This window comes from Geotrypetes seraphini, chromosome 16 (assembly GCF_902459505.1).
Source record: "Geotrypetes seraphini chromosome 16, aGeoSer1.1, whole genome shotgun sequence".
NCBI lineage: Eukaryota > Metazoa > Chordata > Amphibia > Gymnophiona > Dermophiidae > Geotrypetes > Geotrypetes seraphini.
Window position 1 is genome coordinate 23,761,072 of NC_047099.1, and position 17,113 is coordinate 23,778,184.

A 17,113-nucleotide genomic window follows, 5' to 3' on the forward strand; every position below is an offset into this window, starting at 1 on the left:
GCATTTCGATTCCCCCCCCCACTTCCCTGTGCAGCAGCAGCATTCCCTCCTCCCACATCACTTCCCTGTGCAGCAGTAGCGTTTCCCTTACCCCCTCTTCCCTTCCCGCGGTCCCGACAAACCTGCTGATTCCAGCAGCGTGTGCAGCACTCTACACACGCTGCTTCGGGGCCTTCTACTGCCCTGATTTACTCTGGCACGTCCCTGATGACATCATCAGAGATGCGGCAGAGCAAATCAGGGCAGTAGAAGGCCCCGAAGCAGCGTGTGTAGAGTGCTGCACACGCTGCTGGGATCGGCAGTTTTGGAGTCGGGACCGCGAAGAACGTAGCGGCTGGAGTGTTTTTTCGGCGCTTCCCTTCCCTTCCCACGAGGTGTCGCCGCAGCTCCTCTCGATCCCTGCCAGCGTCGGAAGCCTTCTCTGCCGCTGGTGCCGCTGGCGAGAGGAGCCGAATATTGGGGAGAGCAGGGAGTCCAGTGCTGGCGGCCAGTCCTGTCGGCGAGTGTGGGTAGGTGCTGGGAAGAAGGCTGGGGGGACTCGCGCATGTGCACTCCTGCGGCCACAGATCCTGCGGATCATGGAAGCACACAGTTAGGGTTTTATTATATAGATAATAACACCCTCCTTTTATAAAAGCAAGTGCGTTTTTTAGCGTCAGACGCAGCGGTAACAGCTCTGACGCTCATAGCCTAGACGCTAGAGTGCCTTTGTAAAGGGGGAATGAGCAAAAAATATAAGAATAAACATTTAACAGCACTATAAAGCAATCCTATTTTTTTAAGGATTTTGAATGCCTAATCTTTTTTTTTTACATTTGTTTCTATAGAGCCTTAGGCGGCAAACTCAGCCAGAAGGGTTTCCCTTAGGTGGGGTAGGCGTTTGTGTGTACATGTGTCATGTGCGGCCAAGAAAATCAATGGGCCTGAACTCAAGAGAGAGGACAAGGGAGAGAAAAAGAGATGCATCAGACACAGGAGAAAGAGAACGGGCTCCCAAGTGCTGAAAGGAAACCGAAACCTGCATTGCAGTGTTTTGGTGTGAATCAGGGCTTGGGCGGTATCAGCAGAGGCCCTGAAAGGGAAAGAAAGAGGCTGGAGGGGGTGATTCAGAGAAAGCCAAGGAGGGCCTGGCCCAGATAAATAAAAGGGCATGTAAAAGGCGCCTGAGACCCTCCAGAGCTCAGAGAGTAAATTAAAGGAAGGGATCAGGCCTTGCAGCATAGACTTCTAAATGCATCATTTCTAGCAAAGGATCAGCCGCTTTGCAACACATTTCCTGAAGAGGCAAAAACAGGAAGCTTGTCAGCTCAGGCTTTTGGTTGTCTTCTGTGCTGCTTGCAGAGTCACCTGCTCGGCTGGAGTTCAAGGGCCGTGCCAGGGTAAGTGTTCAAGTCAAGCCCAGAAGACGGGCTTGAAAGGAGGGGGGGACGACGACACCCACTTTCTCAACTTTAGAGGGGAGGGCAGAAAGGGCAACAAACCCGGTGCTTGGTTTCCAAAAGCTGAGTGGAGGGATCACTTTCTCCACTCCTGGGACTTTAGCCTGCAAAATGTGGGGAAGGTTTTTGTTAAGGAGGGAAGATGAATTCGATCGGGGGGGAAAGGATGCTGTAATTGTTGCTTTGAACGGGGGTGTTGATTGCTCTCCAGAGACTGTTTTTTTTTTTTTTTTTGCTGGGGAAAGGTAGCATAATGTTTAAACTTTTAAGGACTGCTGTGCATGCGTTGTTCTGATGTCGTGGTTGGATATGTTTGAGAAAAGGTTTCTCCTGGGACAAGCAGGATGAGTCAGCCACATATGGTTGTGTGGCTGACTATCCTGCTGTCCACGGAGAACCTACGTTACAGGTAAGTAACTACACGTTCTCCTAGGACAAGCAGGATGAGGTCAGCCACATATGGGTGTTGTCCCAACAGCTCCCAATTTGCGGAGACTATCCTGCTGTCCACGGAGAACCTAGGTTACAGGTAAGTAACTACACGTTCTCCTAGGACAAGCAGGATGAGGTCAGCCACATATGGGTGTTGTCCCAACAGCTCCCAATTTGCGGAGACTATCCTGCTGTCCACGGAGAACCTAGGTTACAGGTAAGTAACTACACGTTCTCCTAGGACAAGCAGGATGAGGTCAGCCACATATGGGTGTTGTCCCAACAGCTCCCAATTTGCGGAGACTATCCTGCTGTCCACGGAGAACCTAGGTTACAGGTAAGTAACTACACGTTCTCCTAGGACAAGCAGGATGAGGCCAGCCACACATGGGTGTTGTCCCAACAGCTTCCAATTTGCGGAGACTATCCTGCTGTCCACGGAGAACCTACGTTACAGGTAAGTAACTACACTTTTCAGCTTGAGGCCTGAGGTGATGAATGTACCTGGTCACTGACTACAGGAAAAAGCAATGTTAGAATATAGATAATATTTAAAGGTTTCCAGTGCAGCTGCTTTAATTCATTTGATTTTAGAGCATTTGATTTATAGTAATATAGTAGATGACAGCAGACAAAGACCTGTACGGTCATTGTTGGGGGGGAGGGGATTTTGCATTCATGTGCTAGCAGGGATTTGTGTTACAGGTTAATATTTGGTTCAGGTGAGGTTTGCTTAGTAAATGAATAAAATATTACATTTTGTGAGCTTTTCAGGGGGGGCAGTTGTGGAGATGAAGGCTGATGGCATCCCAGGCAACCTGTCACTTGTCACGAGTCATCAGGAGCCTCTGGAAACTAGAATCTATTGGACCCGGCCCTCCTGCACCAGGGTTCAGGTCTTGATTTCCCCTGAATTTGATCCATTTGGGCTACTCTAGAGGGAAAAGAGAAGAGAAAGTTTGGGCTGCATTCTATCGTTGTGACCTCCATTAAAACCGAGAAAATGTTCTTAGGTGCGCCTCACAAAGTGCTTTCAGTCAGTTTAGTTAAAATTTGATAAAAACGCTTTACAATATATTTCAAAGCGTTGTACAATTAAAATCAGAAATAAAATAATGGGTAAAGACAATACTAGGGCAGACATACTAAGTCGGGAAGAAGGAATTAAACAAAAGGGAAATATGGAAGAAAATTACAATTAAAAAAAAACCCAAACAAACACCCAAAAAAACAGAGGGAAGAAACGAAGGGAAAGGATGGGGAAAATTATAAAATTTATAAAAAATAAGAGTTTTAAAATTGTATGAGATCCATCAAAATTGAGTCAGATTAATCAGGACTCCTAATGGTCAATGAGGAAGGAATAAATACTGACTGAACTTCCATTTTCACTTTGCAGGAGGGGGGATGACTAAATCCAAATCATGAGCTTGACCGACATTGCTCAGGATTACACAGGTCGCTCTAGGGTTATTAATGTTCTTTCCAAAGCTGATGTGCTCATATCTGATTTGTTTTATTTCAACTTCTCTTTTCAGAAGCCCTTTCCTCGTTTCGGAGTCACCGTGCCTTCTATGGCCGGCAGCGATGCCTCTGCACCGGCACCAGCCTCATGCGCAACCATGGCCAGAGTCGGTCTTTGCAATCGCCTACGAAGCGTGGCGCTTCTCCGCCGCTGTCACAAGACACGGTGCCGCAGGCACCGGTCGCGACTGGCTCCGATTCTTCTCGGGTTCGAGAGACCCAAGGACGTAAAAAGACTGCTGAAGCAGTCCGTGGACCTGGCCACTGCGGCGCCCTGTAAGGTGATGGTGGCCACGCAGAGGAGGGACACCGCAGAGACAGTAGACAGAGCCCTGCAGGAGGTGGAAGTGATGGTGCAGACAGAGGACAAAGCCACATTACCAGAACAAGCAGAGGACGAGGAGTCCACTATCAGCCACATACTGGAACTTGTAGCCCAGCTGGAGTACCACACGCACCCCGTGGAAGGTGTTGACATCTGCCCCAACTTCCTGCTTGGTTGCTGCTTCCAGGGACATCAGTGCCAGTGGCACCACACTTCTCTGCCCTATCACTGGCAGCTGTGGCACCGAGGCACCCACTGCTGGGAGAATATAGGGGCTGATGGGCAGGAGATTCTGGAACGGGTTTACAGTGATCCAGCCAAGACCCAAGTCCAGGCAGTATACCGGTAAGTGCTGCCTTTTTCTCAAAGGTGGCAAAAACTAACTCTGTCCATCCCTTATTATTCCGTCTCTGTGATTTCTGTGTTTGAGTATTGCATGATGAAACTTGAGCTCTGTTCTTTCCCTGACTTGTGCTGCCTCGCTGTCTATGAGAGGACACAGCCTTCCCCCCCCCCTAATTCTGTAAAACTGGGTCCCTAACTTTATGCTTACAAGGAAATTTGAATTTTTTTACGATCATTGGTACTGTTATTATGTATGTGTTTTGATTGTTGATTCTGTTGCTATGTATGTGTGTTTGACTGTGTACATTCTTTATTGTGACCCGCTTTCAGAAAAGTGGGATCCAAATAAATAAAACAAAACCCAATTTTAATAAATGGCACTGAAAAAAAATGTCAGCGTTAAGCCAGAGCTTCTAAGTTACCCATTCAAGGAGGGAGACTTGATTTCTTCCAACCTCATCCTGGTGCATTATGGAACCTGCAGTACTGGTTTAAATGGATAGCATCATGGACTCCAAATAGTACACTGGGGTGTAAGTTTAGAACCAGGACTATAAAGGATATGTACCTTATAGAGAATAGTGTTTAAACTAAACTAAACCTTAAGTTTATATACCGCATCCTTTCTATAAAGACAGAGCTCGGCATGGTTTACAGCAGTGGTCTCCAACTCAAACCCTTTGCAGGGCCACATTTTGGATTTGGAGGTACTTGGCGGGCCTCAGAAAAAAATAGTTAATGTCTTATTAATGAGGTAAAACTCGTTATAGTTTTTAAATCTTTCCTTTTGGCTAAGTCTTAATAATAATATTGTAATTTATAGCTAAAGAGACATATGATCGAGAAACTGTTTTATTTTACTTTTGTGATTATGATAAACATACCGAGGGCCTCAAAATAGGACCTGATGGGCTGCATGTGGCCCCGGGGCCGTGAATTTGAGCCCATTGGTTTACAGGAACTTTAATATAAGGAAGGAAAAACATAATAAGAATTAGTGATTCTAAAGAGGGTAGCGAGATTTACATTTTTGAGAACAGCTAAGTTTTCAGATGCTTTCGGAATAATTGGAAGGAGCCCTGATTTGGCAGCAGGGCAGGAAGGTGATTCCAAAGCTCAGTGATTTTGAAGAAAAGAGATTTCCCTAATTTACCAGCATAGATAACGCCTTTTAACGAGGGGAAAGATAGTTTAAGTTTTTGGATGGATCTGGTAGTATCAGGTCTCGTAGAATTCCAAGATAGTGGAATTAGAGGAGGAAGAATGCCATGCGACATCTTGAATTTTCACCCTGCTGAAACTTGGCCTAAGTAACGGTACTGAAGTTAGCTGCGGTTAGGCAGTATTTTGTAATTCCGCACACTTTTCAGAATACTCCTGATGCCTCCACGGCTACACCCCTTTTTGAGATATGCGCCATGGGAATTGGGTGCCATGCAGTATGGAACAGCGCACATTCAGATGTGCATGCAAATATCAATGAATGCTAATCAATGATTGTTATTTATTCAATTTTCTATACCGTTCTCCCAGAGGAGCTCAGAACGGTGTCAGGTCAAAAGCGCGCCGGGACAAAGGTGCGCGCAGACAATTGAGCGCAGTGCGGAGGTGTGCGCCGAAGAAAATTGCTGTTTTTACGGCTCCGACGGGGGGAGGCGTGGGGGGGAACCCCCCACTTTACTTAATAGAGATCGTGCCGCGTTGTGGGGGCTGTGGGGGGTTGTAACCCCCCACATTTTACTGAAAACTTAACTTTTTCCCTGTTTTTAGGGAAAAAGTTAATTTTACAGTAAAATGTGGAGGTTTACAACCCCCCAAACCCCCCACAACGCCGGCGCGATATCTATTAAGTAAACTGGGGGGGCTCCCCAACAAAAACCCCCGTCGGAGCCCCTAAAAACTGTAATTTTCTTCGGCGCGCGCCTCCGTCTTGCGCTCAGTTGTCGGCGCGCGCCTTTGTCTTTGAAAAGTATCCTCCCTCCTCCCTCTCACCATTCTGCCTAAAGTCCTTTGAGCAGCAACGTCCATGATATAAAGCGAAACATGCAGACTCTTGTCCTGTGCAATTTTCAGTCAAGTCCGGACTTGTCTCTCCACTCACTCCATTTCCCATCCTTGTCCCCTACTTTGCTAAAAGAAATGATACCATTCCATCGAAATGCCTCTTAACTTGGATAGCGGGTATACATTGTCCTATTTTGCCAACATGGGTCCACGTTTGAGCGCAAGCGATTGCTTCCAAGCTGCCGCCAGTACGTTGCAGGAAGCAGTAAAGAAATTGGCAGCTCATTTTTGTTCCTCTGCTTTAAAGCTCGGAATTGGCACATTTAGTGCTCCTACTATTAATTATTTCTATAGCGCTACCAAACGCATGAAGTGCTGTACAGAGCCACAAAAAAGACAGTCCCTGCTCGAAAGAGCTTACAATCTAAATGGACAAGACAGACAAACAGAAAGTCATGGAACCAATTAAGGGGAACGGCAGAGGGGAGTACAGGACAATCGAGCCATTGTGACATCAATGATGAGGTTGGCTCTTATTGGTGGAATGAAGCATTATGACATCACAAGCTCGGCTCTGCTTCCCCAAGACTGAAACTCTTCACACTACTACTACTGCTATGAATTATTTCTATAGCGCTACCAGACGCACGCAGCGCTGTACAGAGTCACAAAGAAGACAGTCCCTGCTCAAAGAGCTTACAATCTAAACAGATAAACAGGAAGTCATGGATACAGTTAAGGGGAACGGTTAATCTGCTGGCTGGGTTGGTGGGCAGTGGGGAGTACAGGACAATCAAGCCATTGTGACATCATTGATAATGAGGTTGGCTCTTATTGGTGGAATGAGGCATTATGACATCACAATCTCAGTTCTGCTTCCCAAAGACAAACAGGATGTCATGGATACAGTTATGGGGAACGGTTAATCTGCTGGCTGGGTTGGTGGGCAGTGGGGAGTACGGGACAATCAAGCCATTGTGACATCATTGATAATGAGGTTGGCTCTTATTGGTGGATTGAGGCATTATGACATCACAATCTCAGTTCTGCTTCCCAAAGACAAACAGGATGTCATGGATACAGTTATGGGGAACGGTTAATCTGCTGGCTGAGTTGGTGGGCAGAGGAGTAGAGTTATGGATTGAAGGCTATATCAAAAAGGTGGGTTTTCAGTCTGCTTTTAAACAAGGGAAGGGAAGGGCCTTGACGGACAAACTCAGGTAATTTATTCCAGGCATAGGGGGAAAGGAACGAAGTCTGGAATTGGCAGTGGAGGAGAAGGGTAAAGCTAAGAGCGGCTTAGCTGAGGAACGGAGTTCTCTGGGAGGTGTATAAGGAGAGAGAAGCGGGGAGAGAGATTGAGGGGCAGCAGAATGAACACACTTGTAGGTCAGCAATAGGAGTTTGAACTGTATGGGAGCCAGTGAAGTGATTTAAGGAGAGGGGCGACACGAATGTAGCGAGGTTGGTAGACGAGTCGTGCAGCAGAGTTTTGCACTGATTGCAGTGGGGAGAGGCGGCACTGCGGGAGACCCGTTAGAAGTAGATTGCAGTAATCTAAGCGCATTTAATAAACGGCATTCCATAATTACTGGGCAGTGTTTGCCCGCGATTCGTCGATTTCCAGTTTAAAATTTGCTGGTTTTGATTTCTTTTAAAAAAGCAGAAGGAAGCCTGTGAGCGCTGATAAGAGAAAGAAAGGTGCACAAGTCCAGGCAAATCCAAAAGGGAAAGCCCAGAGTGGTTCCTGTTTTCTGTGCTTAAAGATAAGCCTTCCAAATACATAAGGACATAAGAATTGCCGCTGCTGGGTCAGACCAGTGGTCCATCGTCAAAGACCAGCGCCCTAACTGAGACTAGCTCTACCTGTGTACGTTCTGGTTCAGCAGGAACTTGTCTAACTTTGTCTTGAATCCCTGGAGGATGTTTTCCCCTACGACAGACTCCGGAAGATAAATAAAATGGAAAAGCTTATATTGAAGGGCACAGAAAGGGAACACCGTATCGGATTATAAAATATTCTAGAAAGAAATCAAAACCATGTTATTTAGGAAATCTGTCTTGCAGCGTTAATCCAGTGTCTTGTCTTTGAAATGTAATTCCCTAGAAATGCCCAGCTACCTCTTATTGTAATCCGCCTAGAACTGAAAGGTTAAGGCGGAAGTCAATAAATGCAATTTAATGTGTTGTAACAAAATATGAAGAAGTGATAATCCTATCCTATCCTATCGCTATCATATGATATAATATTATTTGGAACAATATTATTACCCAAGAAACCAATTAATGCGAATCAGAATAGATTGTTCCTTATCGTGGCAGGAGTAGCCAAGCAGTTGATAATGAAAAATTGGAAGAGTTGGGATAACTTCAACTACAGTTTCTGGTGGGAATCCTTATGTCAGATTTATAAGTTTGAAAACATTAATTCTCTACAGAAGGGACATCATAGCAAATTTAAGGAAATCCGGGGCCCGTTAACAAAATATTGTAAGTTATGAATTATAAATATTATTTCCCTTTGATTCATGAAAGATCCACATCCAGGAGGGGAAGGGGTGGGGGGAGGGTTTTAATAGCTATATATTAATTCTTGGATTAGAGTGCAATATGTTATATTACTGGATTGTTTGACTGTTTGATTTTAAAATGAATAAAGAATTTATTTAAAAAAAAAAAAAAGAAGAAGTGATAATCCTATACCTCGAACCACACTGGCTCCCCTTCGAAGCAAGGTGTATTTGTAAACTATGTGCACTGATCTTTTTAAACTTCCATGGTGAAACACCAGACTATATGTTGAATTTAATCGAAATACCACCCAAAGAAATACAACCTGATCAGCAACCATGTGAGAATAAGATTCCCAAATCCTAGAGGAATCAAATGCTGTTCTATTCACTCTACAATCTTCCCAAACCAGACAGCAAAATGGCGGAATCCTTTACTAGCACAATTAAGAAACACCCCCTCCTACCAAAACTTTCATAAAGGCCTAAAAACCTTTCTATTTGAAAAAATATCTTATTTCCACACACCCCCCCCATACACACACACAAACAAACAGGCTACAACCAACAGAAATCAAAGAAGACACAAACCACCTCTCTCGTCTCAATAGATGATCAAGCTTTCTACATACCCATCACCCACAAACCAGGAAATTGACGCTCATACCAGAACCCATAATGACAAGATTACAACACCAGATATGGTCATTCTTCTCTCCAAACCATATATGTACCATAATCTCGTACGCCTACACAAACACAAACGAAGATCTGTCATGAACCCTAATAAAATAATGTAAATCCTTGACGTGGCCAGGCTTTTCTAAATTGTAAATCATAAGCACTACCAGACGTACACAGCACTGTACAGAGTCACTAAGAAGACAGTGCCTGCTTGAAAGAGCTTACAGTCTAAACAGACAAACAGGATATGGATACAGTTAAGGGGAATGGTTAATCTGCTGCCTGGTTTGGAGGGCAGAGAAGAGTACAGGACAATCAAGCCATTGTGACATCACTGATGAGGTTGGTGGCTCTTAGGCATTGGTGGAATGAGGCATTATGACATCACAATCTCGGCTCTGTTTCCCAAAGACTGAAACTACTACTATGAATTATGTCTATAGCGCTACCAGACGCATGCAGCGCTGTACAGAGAAACAAAGACAGTCCCTGCTCAAAAGAGCTTACAATCTAAACAGAATGTCATGGATACAGTTAAGGAAAACGGTTAATCTGCTGGCTGGGTTGGAGGGCGTATTGGTGATACGTAATAACTCATGTAATATAATATGTTTGCCTGGCCCATGTGCACGAGACCTGGGCTTTAACACAGAGATCATATTTGTTTCAATAGGAGGATTTAGCACAGTAGACCCTCAGATGATTTGTATTCAAAGTTAAATCACTGTTTGCCTGAATACAAATAACATATTTGGGGTAGAGAATGACACAGGGACAAATTTTTCCCTGTTCCCTTGGGAACTCATTTTCCTGTCCCGGCGAGTTATTTTCCTATCTCTGCCCCATTCCTGTAAGCTCTGTCCTCAGCTGCACAAGCCTCAAACACTTTAAAATCGTACGTGTCCGAGGCTTTGTGCGGTTAAGGCAGAGCTTACAGGAATGGGGCAGGAACAGCGACAAAACTCACGGGGACGGAATGGAGAACTTGAGTTCCCGCAGGGATGGGGACAGATTTGTCCCCGTGTCATTCTCTAATTTGGGGCACTTATCCAGGGACAAATTGAAGCGGTACAGCCCTAAACTTGAATATTGTTTCTTGTGAACGTTGGAGAGTAAATTTTCAGCACTGTTCTGATGGAATGGGATGCACTGTTGGCTTTTCTGTGGGAATCCTACAAATCGGTCCCCTGAATATACAAGAGACATATTTGTCTACAAGGGAAGCACTGCTTGGATATCTGGAAAGCATTGTCCATTGGAGTCCCAAAGACTAGTGCGGTTACACATTTTTTTGGCTCATAGACAAAATCGCGCGAGACAACGGCACGCAGACAACTGAGCGCAAGGTTGACGGCGTGCCGAAGAAAAGCACTATTTTAAAGGGTTCCGACGGGGGTGTGGGTGGGGAACCGCCCTATTTTACTTAACAGACATCGCGCTGGCGTTGTGGGGGGTTTGGGGGGTTGTAACCCCCCTCATTTTACTTGAAACCGAACTTTTTGCCTGTTTTTTAGGGAAAAAGTTCAGTTTTAAGTATAATGTGGGGGGGGGGTTACAAACCCCTCCAACCCCCCACAACGCCAGTGCAATGTCTGTTAAGTAAAATAGGGGGGTTCCCCACCAACACCCCCTGTCGGAACCCTTTAAAATAGTGCTTTTCTTCGGCGCGCCGTCAACCTTGCGCTCAGTTGTCTGCGCCATTGTCTCACGCGATTTAGTCCCGTCACCCATTTTTTTTGTGTCCTCAAAACCAAGACACTGTTTTAGGTTTTACTGTTTCTAGTCACACGCAGTTGGCCTAGGAGTTAAAATGGGTGAACTGGTCTGTGTGCTATAAAAACCATCAGCAAACATGGCAGGTACTGTCTACTGCTTAGAGAATGACACAGGGACAAATTTGCCTCCGTCCCTGCCCCATTCCTGCAAGCTCAGCCTTAACCGCACAGATCTCGAAATGCTTATGATTTTAAAGTGTTTGAGGCTTGTGCAGATGAGGGCAGGGACAGGAAAATAAGTTCCCGCAGGGACGGGGAAAAATTTTGTCTCCGTGTCATTCTCTACAACTGATGTCAGACCCATGTTTGATTAAATTAGACCAGGGGGTCTCAGAGTCCCTCCTTGAGGGCCGCAATCCAGTCGGGTTTTCAGGATTTCCCCATCTATGTGCATGCACTGCTTTCAATGCATATTCATTGGGGAAATCCTGAAAACCCGACTGGATTGCGGCCCTCGAGGAGGGACTTTGAGATCCCTGAATTAAGACACATCCTGGGCTTCATTTGCCATATCTTCTCTGCAGGAGTAGTTCACAGTAAACATTTGAATCATTACAATAGAAGTGGATATGAGCCAGGAACGCCACGGGGCAAGGCTGGGGTCTTGATTTGTGGAAGCTGCAGTTCTAGTTTTAACGAGTTTTCCCTTGTCCTGTCTGTGCCTTAGGGGGCTGCCTTTTGTCATCGACCTGCATTCCATGTCAGCCTGGGGCAGTGAAGTCTTCAAACACGTGCGACGGCTGAGCACTTCAGTTTCCTCCGACGTCTGTTTCCACACTACATATAAGTACTACATCCTCTTGGACAGTGGCTGGCAGGAGTACTCCTCGGTATGGAGCTTTTTATCCTGGTACAATCAAGTCCTGATGGGAAGAACATTATAGGAGGGGGAGGGCGGGAAGTATTTAGGCAGGCGCCTGGGTGACTCCTCCAGGGTACCACTGGAGGAGTCGCTTTATCTTGGTGTGCCTCAGTTCTGATGCCTGGCATCTGCAGGAATCGGAGTAGAAACCACCATGGTGAGCATGCTCATGGAATAAAGTTCAAAAAAAAAAAAGGAAAATAAATTTATTTTTATTTTATTTAAGTATTTATATACCACTTATAGCCTAAGGGCCTCTTCTGGTTAAACTGCGCTAGCAGTTTTTAGCGCAGAGAGCCGCGCTGAATGGCCCGGGCTGCTCCCGCCGCTCATAGGAACTCTATGAGGCCCTAAGTCAGGGGTGTCAAAGTCCCTCCTCGAGGGCCGCAACCCAGTCGGGTTTTCAGAATTTCCCCAATGAATATGCAAGAGATCTATTTGCATGCACTGCTTTCATTGTGTGCTAATAGATCTCATGCATATTCATTGGGGAAATCCTGGGAAACCCGACTGGATTGCGGCCCTCGAGGAGGGACTTTGACACCTCTCAAGCATTTTTCCCTATCTGTCCCGGTGGGCTCACACTCTACCTAATGTACCTTGGGCAATGGGGGATTAAGTTTCTTGCCCTCCCTGCCAGGCTCTGCATCCAACCCCCTGCCCTGCCAGGCTCTGCACCCAGCCCCCTGACCTGCCAGGCTATGTAGCCAGCCCCTCTCACTACTTGCCATGCTCTGCACTGCACCCTATCCCCCCTCCTCTTCCACCTCTGGTGGTCTAGTGGTAGGTCGGGACAGAAGGGATCCCTCTCGTCTCCTGCCCCGGCTGACACTAATAATTACCACCCTCCCTCCTTCCCTCCCTCACGTACCTATTCCCTGGTGGTCCAGCGTGAATCCCATGCTGAAATCCTTTGTAAAGGTAGTAGCGAGCGGCGCACCCATGCCGGCACGCAGGAGCAAGCTTTTCGAGCTGCCCGCCAGCCCTGCACCGCTCCTTGATAGGCTGCCGCGAGTTCTTGCAGTTCTCGTGGCAGCCTATCAAGGAGTGGTGCAGGGCTGACCGGCAGCACGAGTGTGCCGCTCGCTACTACCTTTACAAAGGATTTCAGCGCAGGATACACGCTGGACCACCAGGGAAGAGGTATGCGAGAGAGGGAAGGAGGGAGGGTGGTAATTATTAGTGTAGGCCGGGGCAGGAGACGGGAGGGATCGCTCCTGTCCTGGCCTAAGGCAGGCCTGCAGGAAGTCCGGGAGGGTTTCGGGTGGTCACTGGGGGATGACCTGAATATAAACCGCCAATTTTTTGGCCCAAAAATCCCAGTTTATATTCGAGTATATACGATAAATAGACTTCCGCAAACTTTTAAAGCCATCTCTTTTTGTAAAAGTCTTAGGAAAGTAAGGAAGATGATGTTTCTCTTGTATTTCACGGTGGTGTACAGTCTCTTGATGATGTAAACCGCATCGATCTGGAAGGTATTGTGGTCTGGAAATGTATTTTAATGTAAAGGAGATGAGATGTGACGTATATAAAGCAGCGTTACATTATGAGCTCCAGAAGGAAGCTCGCTTTGTCACAGCGCAGGTAGAATGGTGAGCCTTGGCCGTAAAAGTTGAGAAACAGATCTTACTCTGGCTCTGGCTTAGGAGTGAGGCCCGTTGTTGTCATGGTTTGCGCAAAATGGAAACACATAAGAGCCCCTGCAGGGAGTTGTGGAGTAGACACACATGGGCAGCAGTCACAAAGCAAAGAGACAGGTGGCTAGCACATGCAGAAAGTCACAGAAAAGAGAGCACACCTATATGACCGTATGACACGGGGACACATTTTGTTGCCGTCCCCGCCCCATTCCTGTAGGCTCTGCCTTAAACACTTATGATTTTAAAGGGTTTGGGGCTTGCGCAGATGAGGACGGAGCTTAGGCATTGGTGGAATGAGGCATTATGACATCACAATCTGAGCTCTAGAATGTGACTACTTATGATTTTAAAGGGTTTGGGGCTTGTGCAGATGAGGACGGAGCTTAGGCATTGGTGGAATGAGGCATTATGACATCACAGTCTGAGCTCTAGAATGTAGCTACTTATGATTTTAAAGGGTTTGGGGCTTGTGCAGATGAGGACGGAGATTAGGCATTGGTGGAAAGAGGCATTATGACATCACAATCTGAGCTCTAGAATGTGGCTATTTATGATTTTAAAGCGTTTGAGGCTTGTGCAGACGAGGACAGAGCTGGCAGGGACAGGAACAGAATGCGCAGGGATGAGATGGGAAAATGAGTTCCCATGGGGAAAAATTTATCCTCATGTCGTTCTCTACCGTATGGCTCTATCTCTGATCTATGCGCTCTTCTTCCTCCATTAGTCCTTCTCAGAACGTATCCAAGAGGCCCTGCAGGCAGGAGCCACTGAGGTCCATTGTAGCACACTGCAGTACCAGTACCTGCTGGACCTGAAAGCGGGATACCAGCAGAACCTGAGCACCGGTACCAGGAGAGCTATTCGCTGCCGGCCCACGTTCCAGTCCCCTGTTCTGCTGCTGCCGCAACTCAGGTAACAAGAAAGGCATCTTTCTGTTCCATTCAGAATGCCTCCTCTTGCCCTAGGAGCTGAGACATTCATGTTCACAAAGTGCAAACAGCTGAGCCATGGAGACACCGATCTTCCAGCTCAAGGGTGCATGTCTGTCTGAGTAAAAAAAAAACCAAGCTGGGCTCCCTGTAGTCTCAGCACATCAAAAAATGGGGTACACAGCAGAACATAAATCTACCAAAACATGTTATAGTAGCCTATAAACAGGGGAGTACTTGTAATATCACACAAAAGTTTTTAGAAATGAAGAGGCAGAAATCTCAGCATCCAAAGCTCTGTAAATAGTTCATGTGTTTTCCACGGATTAGTGCAATCCCAGGCCTTTCTGCACTCCTTTCTATATCAAAATACTCCCAGGGGGGAAAAAAACAGACTGCTGCAGTAGTCCAGTGTTTTGCATTTTTTTTTAGTTCAAATATTTTTATTGAAATATTTTTTTTTTTTCATATAAACAGTTAGTAGAATACATTTTTCAAAATATTTCCACATAAAAATTCCCAACATAAGCAAGGGATATATAGAAGCCTAAAATAAAAAAAACATCTCCCCCCCACTTCCCCCCCATTCAGAGAGTGTGACATCATATTCAAACATAAGCATCCTATTCATTTCTAATCATATTTTTTTCCACAAATTCTTTAACAGGTAACCATATTTTGTCAAATTTTGATTTTTTTTAACCTCTTTTTTTCCATAACAACGGACTCATATTTCCAGATTAGATAGACAGAATTCCACCAAAACATAAATGATAATGAAGTCAAGTCCTTCCAAACTCTTAAAATTGATTGATTAGCCACTGCTGTCAAAATAGCTATCAGTTTCCTATAACTTTTCCTTATAGCTATCGAGTCATCAAAGATATTAAAAAGAGCCCCAGCGTACGTTAAAGGAATATTAATAGATATCGGTATTTGCACACGACTCCAAATCCTCTGCCAAAATGCCACTACAATGATCCAAAGTTCCCTTTTCACTTTTACACGACCAGCACAATGAAGAAGTCTCAGTGTTGATTTTACTGATCTCAACAGGAGTCCAGATTACCCGTCTTAACATAAAATAAAGTGATTGCTTCATTGCAGCAGATTGACTCAAGCACCATATGATCCCATTGTTCATTTGATAAATCTATCTTCAATTCATTGGCCCAAATATCTTTTAATCCATTTGTTCTTCTCTTTTGTTGTAGTCCAATTTTAATGTTGACAGCTCATCTGGCAATGACCAAAACGATTTCCCTCACAAAGTTGGAATCAAAAATCGTAACCAAAATTAATCGAAAATTTAGCATTCCCAGAATTCAACTCTCTGTCCACTCTTGATGTCTCCCAACAAGGGCCCCTTGTTTTACTCATAGTCTTCCCATTTTGGCGGCTCTCAGGTTATGCAGGCTTCAGATTGATGCATGAGTGAGTTCTGCACCTTAGAAGTAGCTGTCTGCTTGCTTGTTGTGATCAAGGCATCTTGGCACTGGCTATGTAGCTGGTAGATGAAATGGAGCAGATGGATCAGGCTTTAATGCTTTTGTTCTTCTCGACTGCCTTGGCTTAGGACCCTGTCTGGATCGCAATTCTGCACTTTCTCGCCCAGTCCATTAACTGGCCACTCTGGCCTTGGCCCACAGTATCCGGAGACCTGGAAGCCGGTAGACTCTGCCCTAGACTTCTCCCAAGAACCCATGGGCCCACAGGAGCGAGCGTACCACCTTATCTACAGCCTCTTCCACAAAACCATGCCCGAGAGCAAGTACGTCATCGATGGCATCAGCCGGGTGCAGAACCTGTTCCTGTGGGACAAGTACAAACGGTAAGGAAATAGTCTTCCACCTCCCCTCCCCCAATCTACATGTGCTAACTTGTAAAGCTGACAGGGTGAGGGAAACGGTGGCGACACCGGCGGAACGCAGAGAACGTGCAAGGGGCAGGAAGGATTGTGTGCCTTTTTCCGAGACGCCTTTTACCTTGTCTTCTTTTCTCCCGCCTGCAGCAAGAGAGAGCACATGTCCCGGAGAATGACGGAACAAGAAAGGATCCAGAACGAGCGGCATCTTTTCCACGGAACCTCACCCTGCGCCATTGACGCTATCTGCAAGCAGAACTTTGATCCCCGTTTGTCAGGCAAGCATGCCACCCTCTATGGCCAGGGTAGCTACTTTGCCAGAAAGGCCAGTTACTCCCATCGCTATGCCCCCTGCTCCACCGGGGGTCACCACTACGTTTTCCTCTCCAAGGTGCTGGTGGGGAAGTCAACCCAGGGCAACAACACCTTGCGGCGACCACCAGCCCTAGCACCACAGAATGTTTCCAGTGACCTTTACGATTCGTGTGTGGACAGCCTGAAGGACCCACAGATCTATGTCATTTTTGACAGTGATCAGTGCTACCCTTACTTCATTATCAAGTACAAGGAAATTACTGGTGCTGTGAACTTGGACTAAGTAATAGGTCAATGTTCTTGGTCTTTCATTGGGTGTGATACTGCTGAGTGAGTCTGGAATGCAAAGTTCAGCCTGTGTTCTTTTCTTGAGCATTGAAAGAATTCTTCGTATTATTGTTTATTCTTTGATACAAGGAGCCTCAAGCCGTACGGAAGCCTACATATAAAAGGTCTAATTAG

At 45.9% G+C, this 17,113-nt stretch overlaps 1 protein-coding gene across 1 annotated transcript; it reads left to right on the forward strand.

The window, feature by feature from the left end:
• Nucleotides 1–1,012: 1,012 nt before the first annotated feature.
• Nucleotides 1,013–17,113, forward strand: LOC117350865 (protein mono-ADP-ribosyltransferase TIPARP-like). Its single transcript, XM_033925544.1, has 6 exons — nucleotides 1,013–1,379; nucleotides 3,410–4,065; nucleotides 11,706–11,868; nucleotides 14,268–14,455; nucleotides 16,049–16,303; nucleotides 16,484–17,113. Exons 2-6 carry the CDS (start codon nucleotides 3,446–3,448, stop codon nucleotides 16,932–16,934), a joined length of 1,677 nt encoding a protein of 558 aa, XP_033781435.1. The 5' UTR covers nucleotides 1,013–1,379; nucleotides 3,410–3,445; the 3' UTR covers nucleotides 16,935–17,113.

What these genes read in the sequence shown, in the direction of transcription:
- LOC117350865 (XM_033925544.1), top strand. Translation starts at nt 3,446, where the DNA reads ATGGCCGGCAGCGATGCCTCTGCACCGGCACCAGCCTCATGCGCAACC. An exon ending in CTGCTGCTGCCGCAACTCAG is followed by an intron (nt 14,456 to 16,048) that starts GTAACAAGAAAG and finishes GCCTTGGCTTAG; the next exon opens with GACCCTGTCTGGATCGCAAT. An exon ending in CTGTGGGACAAGTACAAACG is followed by an intron (nt 16,304 to 16,483) that starts GTAAGGAAATAG and finishes TCCCGCCTGCAG; the next exon opens with CAAGAGAGAGCACATGTCCC.